The sequence below is a fragment of the Pelodiscus sinensis genome, chromosome 10 (assembly GCF_049634645.1).
Source record: "Pelodiscus sinensis isolate JC-2024 chromosome 10, ASM4963464v1, whole genome shotgun sequence".
NCBI lineage: Eukaryota > Metazoa > Chordata > Testudines > Trionychidae > Pelodiscus > Pelodiscus sinensis.
This window is the reverse complement of record NC_134720.1, coordinates 50,665,181-50,685,432: the sequence shown is the minus strand read 5'-3', so window position 1 is coordinate 50,685,432 and position 20,252 is coordinate 50,665,181. Positions and strand designations below refer to the sequence as shown.

Sequence of the window (20,252 nt, the reverse complement as noted above, 5' to 3'; positions counted from 1 at the left end):
GTCCATCAGTTTTTTCTGACTAACAGGCCTTTGATCAAAAAAATAAAAATCAGACTTAAAACATATCTGTGTGGGAACAGTAGGCCTTTGGAAGTCTGTTTGTCCACGATTGCCTGATGAATTCAACTGTTAACTGTACAGTCCTATGTAACCTCAGGCCTGTATCCCGCATCCAGCCACTTGCATGTAAGCTGACAAATACTTGCAAAATACTTGGGAGTTTGAACCATTCTCCTAACATCCAGTTTCCTCTTTACTAGGTGAGTGATGTCAACGATGATGTGAGACGGGCAGCCGTTGAGTCACTGGGATTCATTCTGTTCAGGTACGGTTTCTAACTGCATCATTCGGTCAGCCTTCCATTTGATTTGTGTGAGAGATTTTTTTGGGAGCATGTGTGTTTCACCCATTTTAGCAGCTGATTTAGAGGGTGAATGTAGTCTGGGTCAGCAGTAGAACCCATTTCCTATCATTATGAGGCTTAATTTTCCTGAGGATCCATTGTGTGTCTATCGCAGGCCGGTCGATGTATTGGTATTTACTGAGATGAGATATAAATAGAAGAAAAAATGGGGTTGTGCAGCCTTGTGTTGTGAGTAGTGCTGTAGACCCTTGTAACGTGCACAGTGCCCTGGTGAGGTGATTTTGCATGTGGGAAATGACATTTTTGGGGCAGATGTGTATTTTGAACACCTACCTGTTTAGTAAAAAGCCTTTGACTGATGCAGTATTTTGTATTTCCTGTGTGGCTTTGACTCGCTTTGGGCCGTGTGGAGGGTCATCATGCACCTCCAGTGAAAGTTGCCGTTTCTGTACATGTTTTAGGGAGAAGTAGGCTTAAATCTAATATGCAAAGTATGGAGAACAGAAAAACGGACTCTTTGAGCTGGTACTGACATTTGTATAACATGTAGCCTCTGCTTCACTGTGTATGGGGAAAGAGTGGATTGAAGTAAGTTTCTGAGAGGCTCTAGCATGTCAAACATCTGTGTCTTTAATTAAACTCGTATTGAAATTTTCCATAGTGAATTGCCAAGTGGAATTAGGCAAGTGAAGTCTAGTTACAAGGAGTGTGATTTAGGGAATGTATCTGGCTGTATCGCACAATGGCTGGGTAGCACAGTTTTGTTCAGTACTTGTTGGATAGAGTAACTTTAAAAAAAAAAAAAAAGAGGAAGAAGCTCCAATCATTTGTGGCAGTAAGCTTCCGAAGCATTCAGCAAACAACTTACTTAGCTGTTCAGGAGATCTCCAGAAAATATGACCCCATTGCCTGAAGAGAGTGGAATGAAGTTGGGAAATGAAATTTGGACTTGCGTGTTAATACGGGAGGCCAAATGTTCAGCCTTGTGATTGTCGTTCTGGAATATTGCTACCGTTTTCCTCTTCTGGGCACCTAAATCCCAGACTCGAATGGGTCTGCAGTCTGGACTACACATGGCATGAATCTGGGTGAAATGTGCTAGACTAAGTAATATTTTATTACTAAATACTTTCCTCTTTTGTGATGCCTTTGTCGTGATCTCAAGGCACATACTGAATTTCAGCTAGAACCCTGTAAGTTAGGTGTGTGTCCACTTAACTTCACTGGTGTGACGGGTTCCCCGTCTCCTGCACCCCGAAATGGCACAAACAGACTGCACCAGCCAGTGGAATTGAGGGTGGTTTATTGCTCCTCCAGCACAGCGCAGCACAGATGTAATCTGGTTACAGGAACTGGGGCTAAGAGGCCTCAGTGCCCCCCCTTGAGATAGGGGAGTCCCAGCCCCCTCCCCAGCTCCTTATTCCCTGCCTTCCAGATAGGAACTAACTAACCCTCTCCAAGCCCTGCCCCCCAGCCAGGGCAGCATCCACCTTCCTTTGTTCCTCTCCATGGGGGGTGTCTGGCCACTGGTTCAACAAGTTTGGCATTACCTCTGCCTAGTGAGGTTTTCCCTGCTGGGTCTTGCTCCAGACAGCAGGGGTCACCACAGCCCAGCAAGTACCCCCACTACGTCACAACTGGCGAGGAAACGGAGGCACAAGGCGTGACAACAAGTGTGAAAGGGATGAATCTTCTGGGTCTCAGTCCTGTGCTTTTTGCCGTAAACTCGTCTTACTTTTTTTTTTTAACCTAACGCTCATACTGATGGAATAACGTGTTGTGGATAGCGAGTAAAATGAACTCTCCTTATCAATGGGCAAACCAGAGAGGATGATTGCCCTGTTACTACACTTGCTGGTAGCATCACCACCCTCAACACAATTGTGATGTGAGCTTATGTCCCATCTGTGAGAGCTTCTAAATACATGAATAGAAGCTTTAAATGTCAGCCTTTTGTAGAGACATACTCACATCCCTTCCCCCCAGCACAGCCTGTCTTGTGTGCTTTTTGGGACTCCCTGTTTACTTACCCACGCTTCCTCATTGGAACAGCTATGTTTCTGGCAGAGAGCTGCTTCCATGTGGGCTGCAGATGTCTTTATAAAGCAGCAATGTCGAAACGCTTGCTGTCCCCAGAGCTGAGCATGGGGTTGTCTCTGCTTTGCTCCAAGCCCCAAAGAATTAACTCTGGGAAAGGCAGAACATGAATTACGGGCTTCCCATATGGCTATAGAAGAAGCGCTTGGTAAAGGAACACGTTTCAGGGGTTATCAGCGCTTTTGACACTCCCCCCCTCCCCCCCCCCGATCCTCAACCTCTTCTAGGCACTTCTTAAGGTTTCAGGAGTCCTTGCAGTCACCACTCTCAGGCAGAGACTGGTGTCTCTCTACATTCAGATTTGGGGGTTAGACATACAGTTCCTCAAGAGGTCAGGCTGGGGTCCAACACCTATGATTCACCCTTTTACCTGGGGTTATACAGGCTACTACCCAGCCTTCTCCAAGTAGATTACATGTATTATTAAAGCAAAAGCATCACAGGGAGAACATCTGAAAACAATACGCAGATTTACATGCTTACTAAACATACTCAGTAATTGCCATTCAGCCCTGTGTGGGCCCTGGCTGACCAAAGGTCTACCTTAGGGCTGCGCAAAGGGGGCAACTGTTCCGTTCAGAGAGGTCCGGGGGTCATGGCTGCTGCAGCAGCTGTGGCAGCTGACGGCCCAGGTCCTTTTAAATAGCCACCGGAGCGCTGTGCTTTAGAGCCCATGGCGTGTTCGAAATGGTGCTGGGATGGGACGGGGCAGGGAGCAGGGGAGGTGTTGTTCAGAGGGTTCGCCCTTTGCCCAATGGCCCGGTGAGTCTATCTGCTCGCCTGGTCTATTTAAACTCAGTTCTTATACCAAAGTCTTGCTTTGACTCCTCCGGCCTCTTGAAAACAGGTAAACCGGCCCTTTCTCCTATCTACCAGGTGGTCAGGCTTCAAGCCAACCTTGGGATTTTGCTCTTAACTCCCCCTTCCCACCTGTGATCCTGGGAACATACAAATGCACATCATTTGTACTGGGTGCAAAGGACTATGAGTGTCCTATAGCTCATATGTCTAGCCAGTCTCCTTATAATGGCTTTTTGAGGTTTTCACATTTTCAGTGTACTATACAGCGTAGTTCTGAATGACATTGCGACCACATGTCGTGTCTGTCGCAGGGAACTTCTTCCCATGTGTTCATACTGACACAAAAGAAACAAAATCCCTTTATTAGCTGCCCTGCTCTGTAACTTTGTGGGCATCACATGCTAGCAGAAAGAAGGATATCCTAGGCATTCGGGTGTTTTCATTGGGCCCTTTGTAAGTACCTCAAGGGAAATGGGTGGCAAAGAGTTCAGGCAAGGAATAGAGCATGGGTTCCCAAACGGGGTGGGGGTGGAGGGGGGAAAGGAGAGGGGACGTGAAGAAATTCCCAGGGGGAGGGGTATGCAAGGCAACCCCTCCCCACCCTCCTCCCCCAAGTCAAGTTTTGCTGCCCCGGTCAGTCCCTCCCCTCCCTCTTTTTTTCCCTTCCTCTTCCTGTGGTGGCGTAAGGGTTTCTCAAAAATCAAAAAGGGGGCGTGATGCCGAAACGTTTGGGACCACTGGAATAGAGAGATGTGAGTAAGGGGAAGAAGCACTTGATTCAAGTGGTACAAAATAGAGCTCGGGCTGGCTTGGTGACAGGGTGTTAATGCTCTGCCAGGGTCTGTCTACAGAGCAATTGAATGCCTGTGGCTGGCTTGTGCCAGTGATTCAGGCTCATGGAACTCGGGCTGTGGAGCTGTTTCACTTCTAGGGTTGCCAGGTGTCTGGTATCGAACCCAACAGCTTGTTATTTTTGCCTCCTATCTGGTAAAAAAAAAAATTCTGAAATACTGGACACCTAAAATGTCCGTTACTTTCTGATTTTTTTTTCCCGGCCAGGAGGCGAAAATCCTGGGCTGTCCAGCTCAATACAGAGGCAGCCTGGCAACCCTAGTGCGTACCGAGGAGCTGTCTGGCCCGGCACAGGGAGGCAAGATGGGCCAAAAAGCCTCACTACGCAGTTTTTAAAAGGGGCCATTTTTTTTCTTTGGCTTAACAACTCTCGGGGTTTGCTCCACAAACTTTTTCCTGGCGTTTTTTTTCTGAAACCATCTGGCAACCCTGTTCACTGCAGGTTAGACATTTAGGCTTGAACTGGAGCCTGGGCTCTCTAGGATTCAGTGATGTGGGAGGGTCCCAGAGCTGAGGCCCAGGCCTGAAGGTTTGTGTAACAAAGGAATAGCCCTGTAGCCTGAGCCCTTTCAGTCTGAGTTAGCTGCCTCAGGGCAGCCATGAGGCTTTTTTCTTTGCATTGTAGATCCTTTCCCCACCAAAAGGCCTGAGTCCAGTACAGTCCCAATTCCACTCCAGTTTGTTCACTCAGTCTGTTAGAAGCAACATGGCCAGTTGTAAGAGGAGAAGGCCGCGCTGTCTTTCGGAACAGCACCCACTTCATCTCATTAAATCAGATGAACACTAAGTGTTTCAGTGGGAGGGCCCCTTAAAGTATCACTGCTTCAGCATGAAACAAAAGACAGGACTATGTAGAACTTTAAAGACTAACAAGATGGTTTAATAGGTGATGAGCTTTCGTGGGCCAGACCCACTTCCTCAGATCAAATAGTGGAAGAAAATTGTCATGACCAGGGCTCAACAAATTATACAATCTACTCGCCCGTGACGAGTAGATTGTAACCCGGAAGAGCCGGGTTCGGACGATCTGCACGTGCGCAGATCACCAGACAGCGTGGCTGGCGAGTGGGGCTCGCTGTGGTTCGGCGAGCCCTGGTCATGACCATATATACCAAAGGATACAATCAAAAAAATGAACGTGCTTCAGCATGGACTGTTCAGAAGAGTTACTCTCCTGGCCGCGGGCCAGTAGAGCAGACCATGGTGTGAATGGCTGCGTTGTCTAGTGGCTAGAAGGATTTTCAAGTCATCTGGTTCTACTTCCTGCTCTGCCGCTGACTCATTGCTGGGGCCTTGGCTGTTTTGGTGTGTGCTCCCCATTTTAAAATTGGGATAGTTGCTTTTGTAAAGTGCTGTGAGAAGCACAGGTTAAAAGTAGTATTGTGTAAATAGTATTCTTCCTTTATTGGCTACTAGTAGATTTACCTGGCGTTGCTCAGGTCCTTAACCCAAATGAGTTTTGTTTTTCTTCATTTAACACCATTGTTCTGGGATGGGGCTATGGATAAGGGGCTCAGGATGCAGGCTGGCTTGTGGGGGAGAGGACAGCCCTCTCTCACCACAGCTGCTTGGGGCTAGGTGGTAAGTGCCAGTCATCTCCTCGGGGATGGGTGCATGTCTTCCAGCTGGGGGGGACGGACGGACAGATGGGCGTGCGCACACACACACACACACGCTTGACAAACGGTGGCAAAATCTGCTCGCCAGCCCTGCACTGCGCATTGCACTGCACATGCCGCTGGTGAACGGGGCGACCGGCTGAAATCTACTCGCCTCGGGTGAGTAGATTCAGTGATTTGTTGAGCCCTGCACACAAACTCACTCTCTGAAATATATAGTAGATAGCTGTGCCTTTCTCCACTCTTGTCCCCTGATGGCCCAGTGAGGTTATAATAGTTATCCTGATCCTCATCTCTGGCTCCTTGCTGCCACCCCTCTGGTTATTCTGCAGTGTAACTCCCTCCTACCAGACCCCTCTTTCCATTTTATGAGAAACAATTGAATTCCACGTACAGCCCATTGTCCTGGCACAACCAAACCCTGGCCTTGCTGTAAGTTATGAGAAGAGGAAAATGCATACTGAATTTGCATGGTCCTACCTCTTACCGTTTGGCAGGAGTTCTTGAACAGACAGACTCACGGACAGACAGACATACGTTTCTAAAATACATAATAAGATGTTAAGGAGACAAGAAAATATCCGCATTGTTATTTAGCATTTACTGCAGTACGTAAAAGGTCATAGCCTGGATCCCATTGTGCTAGATGCTATTCAAACATACCACACATACCAGGCCCCAAAGAATTGACAGGCTGTATGGCAAAGACCTAACAGGTGAATGAGACACACAAGGAAGTTGTGATTAGATCCAGGACACAGGACAACAAATATAGCAGGGCAGACACCACTCTTAGCTGGTCAGTAGATTGATTGCAGCTTTCCCTTGCCTTGCGATTGTCAGGTGGTTGTTTACCCAAACATGGAAGAAATGAATTCTGAGGAGGAACTCGCAGGGGGAGAAGTTGGTGGTTTTAGATTTTGACTGGTACTTTCGCCACTCATACACGGCAATGTAGGAGAAACCACCAAAATGCCTATCTCAGAAATGGGCAAAGGAGGCTGATGTGACTGAAGTGAAAGCCAGAATTTAGCTTACAATAAGATAATGGAAAAACTTAACGACAAATATTCTAGCAGCACCTTAAAGACTAACAAAACATGTATCATGAGCTTTCGTGGGCAAAACTCACATCTTCAGAAGTCCAATTCCAAAATAAATAGGGGACAGGGGCGGGGGGGGGGGGGGAAGGAAGGGGGAAAAATAGTGAATTAGTGTTCATGTTACATGAAGCTGATAGAGAATTGTTCTTCGGTACCCATTGTTTGGGTTTTTTTAAGTCATTAGGATGTGGAAGGTAGTGTGCTAGCCGGGTGATGTCTTTATTCATACCTTTGTGATGGGTCCTAAACTTGTAAATGAAGTTAGGTTCCAAAGCGTCCCTGTGTATTTGGCTTGTGGAATTGGCCTGAAACAACACTGTGATTTTGAGATCCATTAATTAGTGCCCGGGCAGGTTAGTGTTCTCCAACTGGTTTCTGTGTTTTGCCTTTTTTGGATATCTGATTTGTGTCCATTAATTCTTTCCCACAGAGACTATCTATAATAAGATAATGAGGCAGGTATGGAGGGTCTGGCTAAAATGTGCAGTGTGTTGTGAGAAGAGAGCCCTGTGAGTCTGAGTCAGATGCCTCAGGGCAGTATTGGGGTTTTCTTTGTGGTGTAGACAGACTTTCCCCTCCTCCCAGTTTGTGCTGATACAGTGGGCTAGGGAGAGCCAAGGGACAGACTTGAAAAGAAGGGGTGATACACTAAGAGCACAGAGCCAAGATGATTTTAGCAGTGGCATTTTGACTAGATAAGAAGGGGGTGAGTAGACATGCAGTAGGTTGTCAGGGCTAATTGCGTGTGTGAATTTTAGGAGCTTATTTAAAACTTTTGTTTACAGAATGCCGGTCAACAAAGAAGAAATGATTCACCTTTTCTGGACAGCAGTCCTCCCAAACCTGCTTAAAGCGGGGCACCCAAAACTGGAGTTACCCCAAATTGCTGGTCACTTGACATCTTGATCGCAAGTTGCAAAATTGTCCTATTCTTCGTCGGGGGGGAAAAATTGATTCTCGTGCGATTCGAGAACTTCATTATGACAACCAGTATGCACTGAGCAGTTTATAAATATTCTGAGTTCCCTGCATGAGCAGCAGGGGTCTCCCAAGAGCTGTTCTACCATGCACATGGGCACAATCTATTCTTCACCGTTCTTGCGTCTCCAGAAGCCAATTGGTACTGTTTAACCGACCCTCTTTGTTTCTGTATACAAAAGGAAAATTCCACACACTCCTTCCATTCTTTTAGGGATCTCGCATCAAAACAGGTTCGGGCAGAACATTTTTTTTTGGCTCTTGGTGCTCACTGTTACTTCCCCTCTCTGCCAACACAAAGCATAATTTATAACTTCCTGCTATCAGGGGCAGCTTTCATTTAAAACATCTCTTAGTCGTGACATCTCTGTGGGGCACTAGCTACTCGCCTGCTTCTGCAGGTATTTTTTTTTAATTTCCTGTTGCAGTGCGTCTCCATAATTTTGACCTGAATATTGTGTGTCTCTGCTTGCATAGCGCTGCCCTATGAATAGCAAAAATAGGGCATCCTGCACAGAACATGGCAACTCTTTTTAAACAAAGCTATAGATCATGCATGCTAAAATCTAGCTAGGTAAACTGGAAATCCTCAACTTACTCTTATCCCCATTCCTGTCTATTCCTTTCCACATCCTTTCCTTGGCTTCCAGCATTTGCTTGGACTCTGAACAGCCAGTATGATAGCGAGGAGCCCTAAACACTAGGCTACCTGACCTCTGCACAGCCAAGGATTTCATGTAGTCTTTGGATGCTTAGCAGAGGAATCTTGAGTAGGAGCCGAAGTTATTTTACATCTGTGTTTGGCACTGGTGCAGCCACTGCTGGGACTCTTGTGTTCATTTCTGCTGTGCACAATTTAAGGAAGAAGTAGATAATTTGGAGAGGGTGCAGAGAAGAGCCGTGAGAATGATGAAAGGCTTAGACACCCTGTCTCATAGTGAGATTCAAGGAGCGCAGTCTAGTTAGCTTAAGAAAGAGGAGGTTAAAGGAGTAGCTTGATTAGTCTCCGAGTACCTACATGAGCAACAGATATTCAGTCATGGGCTCTTGTAGCAGAGAAAGGAATAGCAAAGTCCAATGACTGGGAGTTGAAACCAGACAGAATCACAGAACACTAGAACTGGAAGGGACTTCGAGAGGTCAAGTCCAGTCCCCTGCCTCCAATACCATCTAGACCAGGCATGTCCAAAGTCCGGCCCGCGGGCCAATTGTGGCCCGTGTTCCAATTTAATACGGCCCCCGCTTCCTCCCCCTCTCCTGGCTCCCCGGCGCTCTTTTGAACTGGCGCGCCCAGCGCACCGCTTCCGGCCGCGCCGCCGCCGCCGCCGCCCATGGCCTCCGCGGTCCTAGAGCCTGCCCTGTAGGGCACATCTGCAGCCCCACTCCCCCGCTCGGCTGTGGGTTCGCCCTGCCCCCGGGCCGCCGTGAGGCCGCCGTGCCCTGCGCTCTCCGCCCGCCTCCGACCCTGCGGGCCCTCCGCCTTGGGGCTGAGAGTGCGGGGACGGCCCTCACGCATGTTCACTTCTTCAAATCTGGCCCTCTTTGAAAAAAGTTTGGACACCCCTGATCTAGACCATCCCTGATATGGATATCAGACCTGAAATGGGTACACATTTTGGCATTAAGGATAACTAAGCAATGGAACGTTATACCCACGGTTGTGTGATGGATTCTTCATCATGGGCCACTTCTAAATCAAAATTGGATGTTTTCCTAAAAATTCTGCTTTAGGAATTATTGTGGGGCAGGTCTCCGACCTCCTCCTGTGTAGCACCGGCCAGAGTAAATGATCTCTTCTGTTGTGGAATCTGGGAAAACCTAGTGAGCTAGTGGTGAGTAATTGAATAGCATTACGTATGCTAGGAGTATCCGTGTATAGTTGACTAAACGATTAACTGATAAACCTGGGCTTATCGGTTAATCCTATTGACTATACCCCCCCCCCAACCTTGCTGCCTCTCCTAGAGGCAGCAGCGCAGAGAGTGAGGGGGCAGACGGGAACCGGTTCACGTGGGAAGCTAGCTGGTGGGCTGTTTCCTAACCTTGTACTAGTTCAGACCTCAAATAACATTAGTGGTTTGCTGGAGACTAATTGGATGTGCTTGCCTTTGAGAACCAATAGAAGAACGGGCACCAAAACTAGCAAGTTCAGCGAACTGCTACTCTGATGTTTCACATACAGTTGGGGAGTTGTTGCTCTTTTGAATTATTTTTTTGATGGGAGTTGTCCCGTTTGACTTGAAAAAGCCTTAAATTTTGATTAGACCTAATCTCTGAGCACAATGGGTCATGCTCCACTCTGGATAAGGCATGTTTCATCTTAAGTACTGGAATGTGATCAAGGCTGCTCCAGGAAGAGGGCAGATTGAACTCTGCAAATGGTTCTGGTGCGGAGATGATCCCGAAAAAGGAGAATGGACTTGCTTAATGATTTATGTTTTTCCTAGGCAGTGAGTGCTACTGCTGTAAGATAATTATTTTTAATAGTCCCATCACACGCTCTTAAACGTGCTTTCCTTGTGGACTACAAGTCAATCTGTGAACCAGTCCTGCAGCATATTCTTCACAAATACTAAAAAAAACCCCAACAACCCCAACATGACATTTCTTTTTCAAATCTGAGATACTGTGTTTAGCTATCACATCTGAAATGACTTCACAGTGCAGTGTTTGTTGATGCAAAAAGAAAATTAATGTGAAAAGGAAAGTTTTAACACACAATCAGTATGCAGCAGAAGTATTGTGGTTCTCAAATTAGTTCATGAGCCCATATTCTGAATTGTTAATTATTCAGTGTTTGAAAGGTGTTTGATTTAATGAATTAATATTTCCTGAGGTCACACCTCTTTGGTCAATTGGATACTTCTGTTGCATATTTTATTGCTAAGAAAGGCTGGGTGCATAGAGGAGCATGTGTATAACAAATCCCTGGAAATAATTGTTCATGGAGCTAACTCTGCCACTGGTTTGGAAGGAAGAATGTCTGAGTGCATTTGGCCTTTATACCAGTGATACTGACACACAGCCTCCATGAAACAGAATAAAATGTAAAGTTGACATTAAATGTTATTGAAAACATCAACCAGTGATAATTTTGGGGGTAAGCTGTTGTGATTCAGGAAACTTTTACCAGGAAGAGTAATTAGCTGGTGGAACAACCTATGAAAGAAGGCAGGGCATTCTCTGGCACTTTAAATCTGTACGTCAGGATTGAGTGTCTCTAAAAAAAGATGGTCTAATCTAGTACAGCAACAAGTTATTAGGCTTGATGCGGAAATTACAGGGTGAAATTTACAGCCTGCTGGCGGGAGGTAATATTCAATTATTACAGTGGTTCCTGCTATTCTTTCAAATCTTTTTTTCCCATTTGTGGTGAGTTTAACACTTTTCTTATGGGTTGAAACATAAATTCTGACAGCTGGAATTGTCTTAACAAATACATCAGCACAGAAAACAACCTTGATGTGGGGTAAGGAGAAACTCAGTGCTTTAAGCCAAAAATAACCCTTACCTTATGAGAAAAGATGGCATCGCCATTTGAGAGAGTGCTAAAATCTTGCTCTCACTTCAGGATGACCTGTGACATTGTGAAGTGCATGTAAATAGTTGTTTAAATAGTGAAAATTAAAAATTTGCATTAGTAGCCAAAGCTGAAAGACGGCTTGCCCCAATTTGAAATAATTTGTAGTAGCCTTCGTCACTAATAAACAGGCCCATACACGCAGGGGAGGTGTGAAGGGTGCGAACGCACGCGTGTACCCCATCCCCCAAGTGATTCCAATTCTGGCCACTGGGGGAAGGCAGGAGCAGAGCGCTGCATGACATCCGCCCCCTCCTCCCCTTCCCCCCAGTTGGGAAGGTTGGGGCTGATTTTCCTCCCTTCTCCCTCCAGGAAACTTGACATTTTCAAGGGGTTTAAATAGAAATGGATATAAGCTGGCTAGTAGGAAGTTTAGACTTGAGATTAAACAAAGGTTTCTAACCATTAGAGGAGTGAGGTTCTGGAACGGCCTTCCAAGGGAAGTAGTGGGGGCAAAAGATCTATCTGGCTTCAAGATTAAACTAGATGGGTTTATGAAGGGGATGGTTTGATGAGATAACATGATCTTGGTAACTAATTGACCATTCACTATCAGTGGTAAATAGGTCAATGGAGGGATGATAGGAGTTACTATAGAGAACTTTCTGGGTGTCTGGCTGGTGAGTCTTGCCCACACGCTCAGGGTTTAGCTGATCGCCATATTTGGGGTCGGGAAGGAATTTTCCTTCAGGGTAGATCGGCAGAGGCCCTGGAAGTTTTTTGCATTCCTCTGTAGCATGGGGTACAGATCACAGCTGGAGGATTCTCTGCATCTTGGGGTCTTCAAAGTATTTGAAGGCTTCAATATCTGAGATATAGGTGAGAGGATTATTCTAGGAGGGGATGGGTGAGATTCTGTGGCCTGCACTGTGCAGGGGGTCAGACTAGATGATCATAATGGTCCCTTCTGACCTTAAAGTCTATGAGTCTATGAGAAATATGTAATGGCACTGTCATTACAATAGTTGATTTCCCTTTCAACAGTGATGAGAAGGTGAGAGTACATGGAGATGAGCCGCATCCACTCTGATTTATTTAGCACTGATGTCACACTCCCTTCTCTGTATCCCTCCCTTTTTTCTTTTTTCTCTTCAGCATCTGAAGAAGCGTGTTCTATCTCATGAAAGCTTATGCTTTAATACATTTGTTTGCCTTTAAAGTGCCACCAGACTCCTTGTTTTTGCTGAGCCAGACTAATATGGTTGCCCCTCTGAAATCTTTATTTTAAGACTTCTTGGCTTTTTTGCTAGGGAGCTAGATAGGGAGTTGCATTTAAAGCAGGAGGAGACTTGGGGATGTGAAAGTGCTCCCTTGTTATGGCTCACTTCTAAATTATAGGGTGGCGCTGATATTATGTTGTCCCAGTATACATTGGTTCCGGACTAACATTATTGATGCTTGTAGGAACTGTTGTATTATAAGTCCTCCCATTCCTCGTTCCTACATCTCTCACACAAAAAAGACCAATTCGTGCAAACAGAAGTTAGTTGCAGGAAAAAAATCCCCGGCTTTACATAGGGATGTGAATGACTAGTCGCTTACCCCCCCACTGCTTCTACCAGAAAGAGGCAGCAAGGGCGGCGGGGGGGGGGGGGGGGAAGTAGAGGAGGTACTTCAAAGCAGCAACGCCACATGGAGTCCAGGGTCAGCTGGGGAGTCCCTTGTTCATCCCTGGCTCCATGTGGCACTGCCGCTTTGAAATGCTGCAGGGAGCACAGGGCCAGTGGGGGATTGCTTGAGTCCCCCGCTGACCCCAGGCTCCTTGCAGCGCTTTCACCTTTGACGTGTAGCAACAGCCTTACGGCTGTTGCTACACTTCAAAGATGGAGGCGCCCTTATTGACTAATCGAATAATTGATGCAAATTGCATCGACTATTGGATTAGCCAATTTAATCTAAATTTAACATACCTAGCTTTACGTCATTTCACTATACGTTCACATTTTTGGAAAGTATCTTTGACATATAGGGGGGATGTCCTGTAGAACACAATATTATAGTACTTCTTATGTTTGTGTCTCATAAACTGTACACATTGTAAGTCAACTCTGAATGATAGTGTTCAGCAATTTTTTACCAACATTGTATGCCAAAGTTTTTCTTGATTGCTTGGAGGGAAGGGGAAAGATCACAGTGAAGTCTTAATTTCTGTAGCAAAAGGGTCCAGTCTGTGCTCAGTAAGCCTCTTACATCAGCGTGAGCACTTGATGAAGCATTCTGGTAAGTGCTCCACTGTGCTTGAAATCAGGTAGGAAGGTAGGTGCGAGACATAAGGTATCAGGAAAGTTGTGGGTTGTCATGGCTGTAGCCAGTGTGATATACTTGGGTGACAGGTGCATACCATTTTTAGGAGCCTAGCAGTAGTAGCCTCATTACTTGGAATATACAAAAAGAGATTGGACAAATACTGGAGAATATAATGTAGACTAAGTGTGAGTCATTGCCCCTTCTAGTGGGTGGTTCCCAAAAGGAAAAAAGTCTACTACAGCTGCCAACTAAACTACTTCTGTGTATTACAAAGAGTACAGTAAAAGCTCAGTGTTATGAGCCAATTAGGAATGGAGGTTGTTGTAACTGAACAAAATGTTATTGTTCTTTCAAAAGTTTACAACTGATCATTGACTTAATACAACTTTGAAACTGTACAGAAGAAAAATGCTGCTTTCAACTGCCTTAATTTAAGTAAAACAAGTACAAAAATCATTTCCTTATCTTATCTGGTCTCTTAAAAACTTTTCCTTTTTCTTAGTGGTTTGTTTAACATTGTACTCTACTGTATTTGCAGTTCTGTTGTATTTCTAATAATAAGTATAGAAATTTGGCCCTAAACTACTGACAAGTATATTTTCAGAGGGTGGAATGCCTGTTGCTTATACTACACTCATTATAAAAGCAGCATATTAATGAGATATCATGAATGATGTCTTAGTTTTTGTTATTTTTAGAAAGAACCTCAACATATTGACCACTCAGGGCTGGTTTCAAATTAAAAGCAACACACACACATACACTCATCTGACTTGCTCCCTCAAGATTTAGACAATCTGTTTTCTAAGGCTCATGTAGCCTTTCTTTGAGCAAAATGTAGATGACAACTTTTTTGTGGCTAATTGAATACAAATCTAAGTGACATTGTGCCATGATCTGAACCTAGTATTTACTTGATATGTTAATCAGGAAGGGGAAATATTTGGAGAAACTAGTTAAAATCTTGCCTTGAAAACATTAAAAGGGTTTTATTTCCCCTCTCACCTATTGTATCTTTGCCTTTATGATTTCCCTTAAAATGAACCTTTTTCCTTAAACAAAATCTGAAGAGCAACAAAAATGCCTTCATGGCTTAGGGGAAAATTAAAAACTGGATTTAAAAGTTCTATGAGCATTTGGAATCTTCACCTTAGATTGGTACAGGAGAACCCAAAACTGAAAATGATTGTAAATTACAGGTTGAACCTCTCTAGTCTGGTGCACACTGGTCTGGCAGCATCCGTGGTCTGGCATGATTTTAGTTAGCTGGATGTCCACATCACGGTTTCCCATGGTCCCATGAAGTTTGTTCACAGCCACCAGTGCTGACTCTCTGTGTTCTGTTATTTAGCTCTAATGTACCCTTAAATGTCTTCTAAAAGCCCAGGAAGCAGTGGCAGTGTTGGTAAAGCTGCAAATTCTCTGGTTCGGCATCAGACGGATCCCTAGGGTGCCAGATTAGAGAGATTCAACCTGTAGTGAAACTGCCTAGTCTGTTTTCATTAACCACAGCAGAGTGTTTTACAGAAAATAAATAGCATTCTTTAATAAAGTCATCTAAGACTTTACATGCTTGTGAGTTTTAATAATCAGAGTTAATGTTAGTAACATCAGGAAACTGGTTCCAAAAATTGCCTTTTAAGACCAAAGGATAAGTTTTTTGTTTAAAGTGCTATGTGATTTAGGAGCCTGGCTCATTGAAAGACCATTGGAATTAAGTGTCTAAGAAGAGCTGGGTGATATTTTTCAACTGAAAAAAATTCCCGAATTCATGTAGTTTTTGGTGAATTGTTTCAGTTGAAAATGAATTAAAGAACTTCCATATATACATTTTCAAAATGAAATTTTTCACTCTCCTTTCTTAAATCACCTTCTGTTTTATTACTTAAACAACAAAGAAAGGTAAAACAGAACATTTCAGGTCAAATTAAGCATTTCATTCAACTCAAAACAATTTTTACTTTTTGATTCATCAGAATTTTTGAAAATTATGTTTTGGGTCAGCTCACAACCAAACCTTTTCCCTGATTTTTTTTTTATATTTATTTTCAAGAGAACTGAATAATCTGTCATTTGCATAGCTGTTCTCACAAGTGCTTAAGGTCTGAGCTGTGTTTGGAAATTCAGTCAATAACATTTTAAGTTAACAATAAGTCATGTTTTGGCTTGTTTTTTCTTTGTTTTGTTTAACCATCCTAGTTATATCAGAGTAAGCACTAGGTGTTGACAAAGTTATACTGGTAAAAAAGTGCTTATCTTTATGGGACTTATTCCTCTTTCCTTGTAGAAGTAAACTATATTGGTGAAAGCAATTGTATTTTGGGATAACTGAATCAACATTGGGGAATTTTTTGTGTGTAGACAAGACCATTGAAATTGGATTTAAGACACAGTTTTCAAAATCACATGAAAGACTTTGGAGTTTAACTCCTCATTAAAGGCAGGCATGAGAACTGTTGTAATGAGTTTAAACCAAACCTAGGTGGCTCAGCAGTCTGTATTGTTTTTAATTCCACCGAAACCTGAAACTTTTTCTTCGTGAATTAACACTCTTCTTAGTCTAAAATACTTTCTCTGGTAGGAGTCATTCTTAAGATTTTTTTTTAAATTGCTAAATCCTAGCATGCATAACAGATGGGGGAGAAACACATGGTCATGTCTGGTATGGTGATTTAAAAAAAATGCTAGCTAGCGTTCAGAATTTATGAAAGACTTATGTAAGACTGTAAATATAAAATTTCATTACTCAATGACAAAACAAAACATTAGTGGATTTCTTTATAATGCATGAAGTTAGCAGCGTTTTTTAATTGGATAATTTAAAAATGGACTGTTTAGAGAGGGAGCTTTCATGGTAAAGCCAGGAGAACATACTGGGATACTTGAACCGTGAAATGAAATAAGTCAATTTGTTACATACTGTTTAGTGATTTGATGAGAACTGAACCCCACTCTTTTTTTCAATTAAAAGTATCCTCCATATTTCTAGGAGTGTACTTACGTAAACAGGAGTTCTTATAGGACAAAACTTTCCTTTTGAAAGGGACACTGTTATTTTCATTTTTAAATGTGTCAGGGGCTCACATACAAAGTTTCTAGATAAATGGGGTTTGAAATTCAGTCAAAAAAATAAAAGCTGATTAAAAAATAGATGCCAGTTCTTTTGATTAGCTTCCTATTTTTAAAATATCTCTCTCTGTCTTGCTGTTTGGAACACCCTTGCAGTCTGAGGAGAAACTGATTATACAGAGAAACCTCAAAAATAGCTATCTACAAAGTGTTGTCAAATGGAAAAATAAACACGGTACAGAGATAATTTTTCTTTTTTCAGTTAGTTGGTGGTTAGTTGTATAGCAAGAATAATTGAGAAATTCAGACAGAAGCATATTTTAATGAAAACCATCAAGAAGTTTTATACAGTAAGATCATTTTATGGTGGTATTAAATACACACCTCGGCTACGTCTACACTGGCATGATTATCCGGAAATGCTTTTAACGGAAAAGTTTTCCGTTAAAAGCATTTTTGGAAAAGCGCGTCTAGATTGGCAGGACGCTTTTCCGCAAAAGCACTTTTTGCGGAAAAGCTTCCGTGGCCAAGCTAGATACGCTTTTCCGCAAAAAAGCCCCGATCGCCATTTTCGCGATCGGGACTTTTTTGTGGAAAACAAATCTTAGCTGTCTACACTGGCCCTTTTGCGCAAAACTTTTGCGGAAAAGGACTTTTGCCCGAACGGAAGCAGCAAAGTATTTCTGCAAAAAGCACTGATTTCTTACAGTAGGAAGTCAGTGCTTTTGCGGAAATTCAAGTGGCCAGTGTAGACAGCTGGCAAGTTTTTCCGGAAAAGCGGCTGATTTTCCGGAAAAACTGGCCAGTCTAGATACTGCCCATAGGTATTAGAATGTTGGTACTTCTGTGTCCATTGCGTGATAAAGAGCAGGTGCTCCTGCAGCAATTTCTGGTGGACAGAGAGATACCTTCTGCGGGTTTCATATTGCAAGCTTCCAGGTTGTTCAAAGTTGCATCAAAAAATTTGCTACTCTTGAATTTATTTTAATTTCTGATGTTACATACGATATACAGCATAAAAATAAATTTGTAAACCCCTACCAACATCTGCTGACCTGCCCTTTTTATGTACAAGCTCCTGAAGTTGACTTGTCCATTGCAGTAAGGAAATAGTTGAAAAATACTGCCTCCCAGATAAATGCTGTAGAACACTTGCCAGTTTGCTATCGTGCAAGGTTGTATGAACAGCTCGAAAGGCTAGATTTGTAATGTGCATAATATTGTATGGTTTCATGTTAAAGATTTGTTGAATGATTTTTGTATGGAAGTTTTTATTTTGGGACCATTTGGAAGCTGAAGCTTATAGGGAGCGTGCTAGACATGTGTTCCGTGAACTTCGCTGGCTGCCAGTCAACTTATGAATAGAATTCAGGCTATTGAGTTTTAATCTGTCAAGCCCTAGAAACCCCTCTTCCCTCGTAGTATATTGCCACAAGTGAGATTGTGGGAGCCGCTCAGAGGGCATTCTCTGTTGTTGGGGTTAGAGGGTGTTCCTTGAGTTTAGAACCTACTCCCCACCTGCTCTCCCTCTCCTCCTTCCCCCCCTTTGATCTGCAAGATCCTAAACTCAGAGCTGGCTGCAAAGCTTATAATTTCCCCCTATTTAAGGCTGTTGAGAAAGGTGTGAGTGGAGGTGGAGATTTTTATGAGCAGTCCTTTTTGTCTTTGTTTATGTTGCAATTTTTGATGCTGGGATAGGCAGCCAGAGCAGTAGATAAGCATCTGCAGATATATATTAAAAAATTGAAAAAATAAATATCAGTAAGATGACGGAACCGTTCTATCCCATATCAGTATGTACTTTAACTTCGTTGTAAGGCAATCTTATCTTGTTTGACAAGCACCCAAAGACGAGCACCCAAATCTGAGTTTCTGTAGCATACAAAATGTCAAGCAAAGTGGAAATTGCACAACTTTAATATGCTATTTTGTACTTGGGACCTATAAGGGTTTCTGGATAGTTGATTTAGCACAAATGGGCCATATCCTGTAAGAATTAAGAGAACTGCAGCCCAACTGCTGATTTTTTTTTCTTTTTGTACTTGGGTAAGTTTCAGGCGTTAAGGGTTAAATGGAATTTTTGAACTTTTTTTGATTAAACAAAGAGTGAAGCTTTCATCCAAAAAAGGGCTTGAGTTTTGCTGGTGAGTGATTAACGGCATTATAAACTTTTATAAATCATTTTTGTTTATGCAGATACCTATATGTACTAGAAGTTGAGAACTGTAAAGCTTTCTCACTTGGAAGTGTAGCTAAAAGGAAATATGCAACGGCAGCAAAAAGACTTATTTCCAAACAAGTTTATTCAGTTTCAGGCTGATGATAGCAGTTGGAATTTCTGTCTGTCTGACTTTTCTGCGCCATGCACAGTGTAATCTTTAGCTGCTGTATAACAAATGGCTCACCCGCAAACAATAACTTCCTTCGTAGGGGAGTATCTTATACTAATGGAGGTAATTCATTTTAGTTTCTTCTGTAGTCGTGTAGACTCTGTTGCTTAACTGCAGACTCTACTATCCAGTATATGACTTTTTGAAAATTCCCTATCCCTGTCTTCCTGTTCATACCTTCTCCTTGCTCATCACCAAGCTCTTGGGGTATTCTACCCTGCATGGCTGACTTGGGCTTTCAGGGTTTGGGCTAACAGGATGTTGAATTATGGTGTAGATATCCAGCCTCAGGTTGCAGCCCAAACTCTAGGGGGCTCTTCTACACTGGCCCCTTTTCCGAAAGGGGCATGCTAATTTCACAGGTCGTAATAGGGAAATCCGCGGGGGATTTAAATATCCCCCGCGGCATTTAAATAAAAATGTCCTCCGCTTTTTTCTGGCTTTTAGAAAAGCCGGAAAAGAGCGTCTACACTGGCCCCGATCCTCCGGAAAAAAGCCCTTTTCCGGAGGATCTCTTATTCCTACTTCGAGTAACTGGAACTACTTCGAAGTAGGAATAAGAGATCCTCCGGAAAAGGGCTTTTTTCCGGAGGATCGGGGCCAGTGTAGACACTCTTTTCCGGCTTTTCTAAAAGCCGGAAAAAAGCGGCGGACATTTTTATTTAAATGCCGCGGGGGATATTTAAATCCCCCGCGGATTTCCCTATTATGACCTGTGAAATTAGCATGCCCCTTTCGGAAAAGGGGCCAGTGTAGACGTAGCCTAGGACTTCCCCACCTTGCAAGGTCCTTGAGGCTGGGCTCTAGCCCAAGGCCAGCTCTCTCTGTACCACAAAAGAAACAGCCCCTTAGCCCAAGACCTGTGAGTCCAACTCAGCTGGCATGGGCCAGCGAGGGGTTTTTAACTGAAATGAAGAGATACCCTTTGAGACTATTTCCTTGTCCCCATACCAGCCTACCCACCTCGCTTCTTCTGTGCTTCCCTTAGGCCACCACATTTTTTTACATCTACCCAGTTAAATGTCGTGAGTTGTCATCTCATCGTTTGTCTCTACACAGAAGCTTGCTGTTCTCTACCTAGCCTGTTTAGTAAAATCTAGTTTTACACAATCTCTTCCTGGAAATAGATTGACAGGATTGAGGTATCCTTGC

At 43.5% G+C, this 20,252-nt stretch overlaps 1 protein-coding gene across 1 annotated transcript in view; it reads left to right on the top strand.

Moving 5' to 3' along the window:
* The window catches only part of PSMD1 (proteasome 26S subunit, non-ATPase 1), a 126,418-nt gene that overhangs the window by 29,760 nt on the left and 76,406 nt on the right, over positions 1–20,252 (top strand). The window contains exon 16 of the mRNA XM_075938171.1: positions 261–325. Within this exon, the coding sequence (XP_075794286.1) occupies positions 261–325 (65 nt within the window). The remainder of the gene's footprint in view (positions 1–260; positions 326–20,252) is intronic.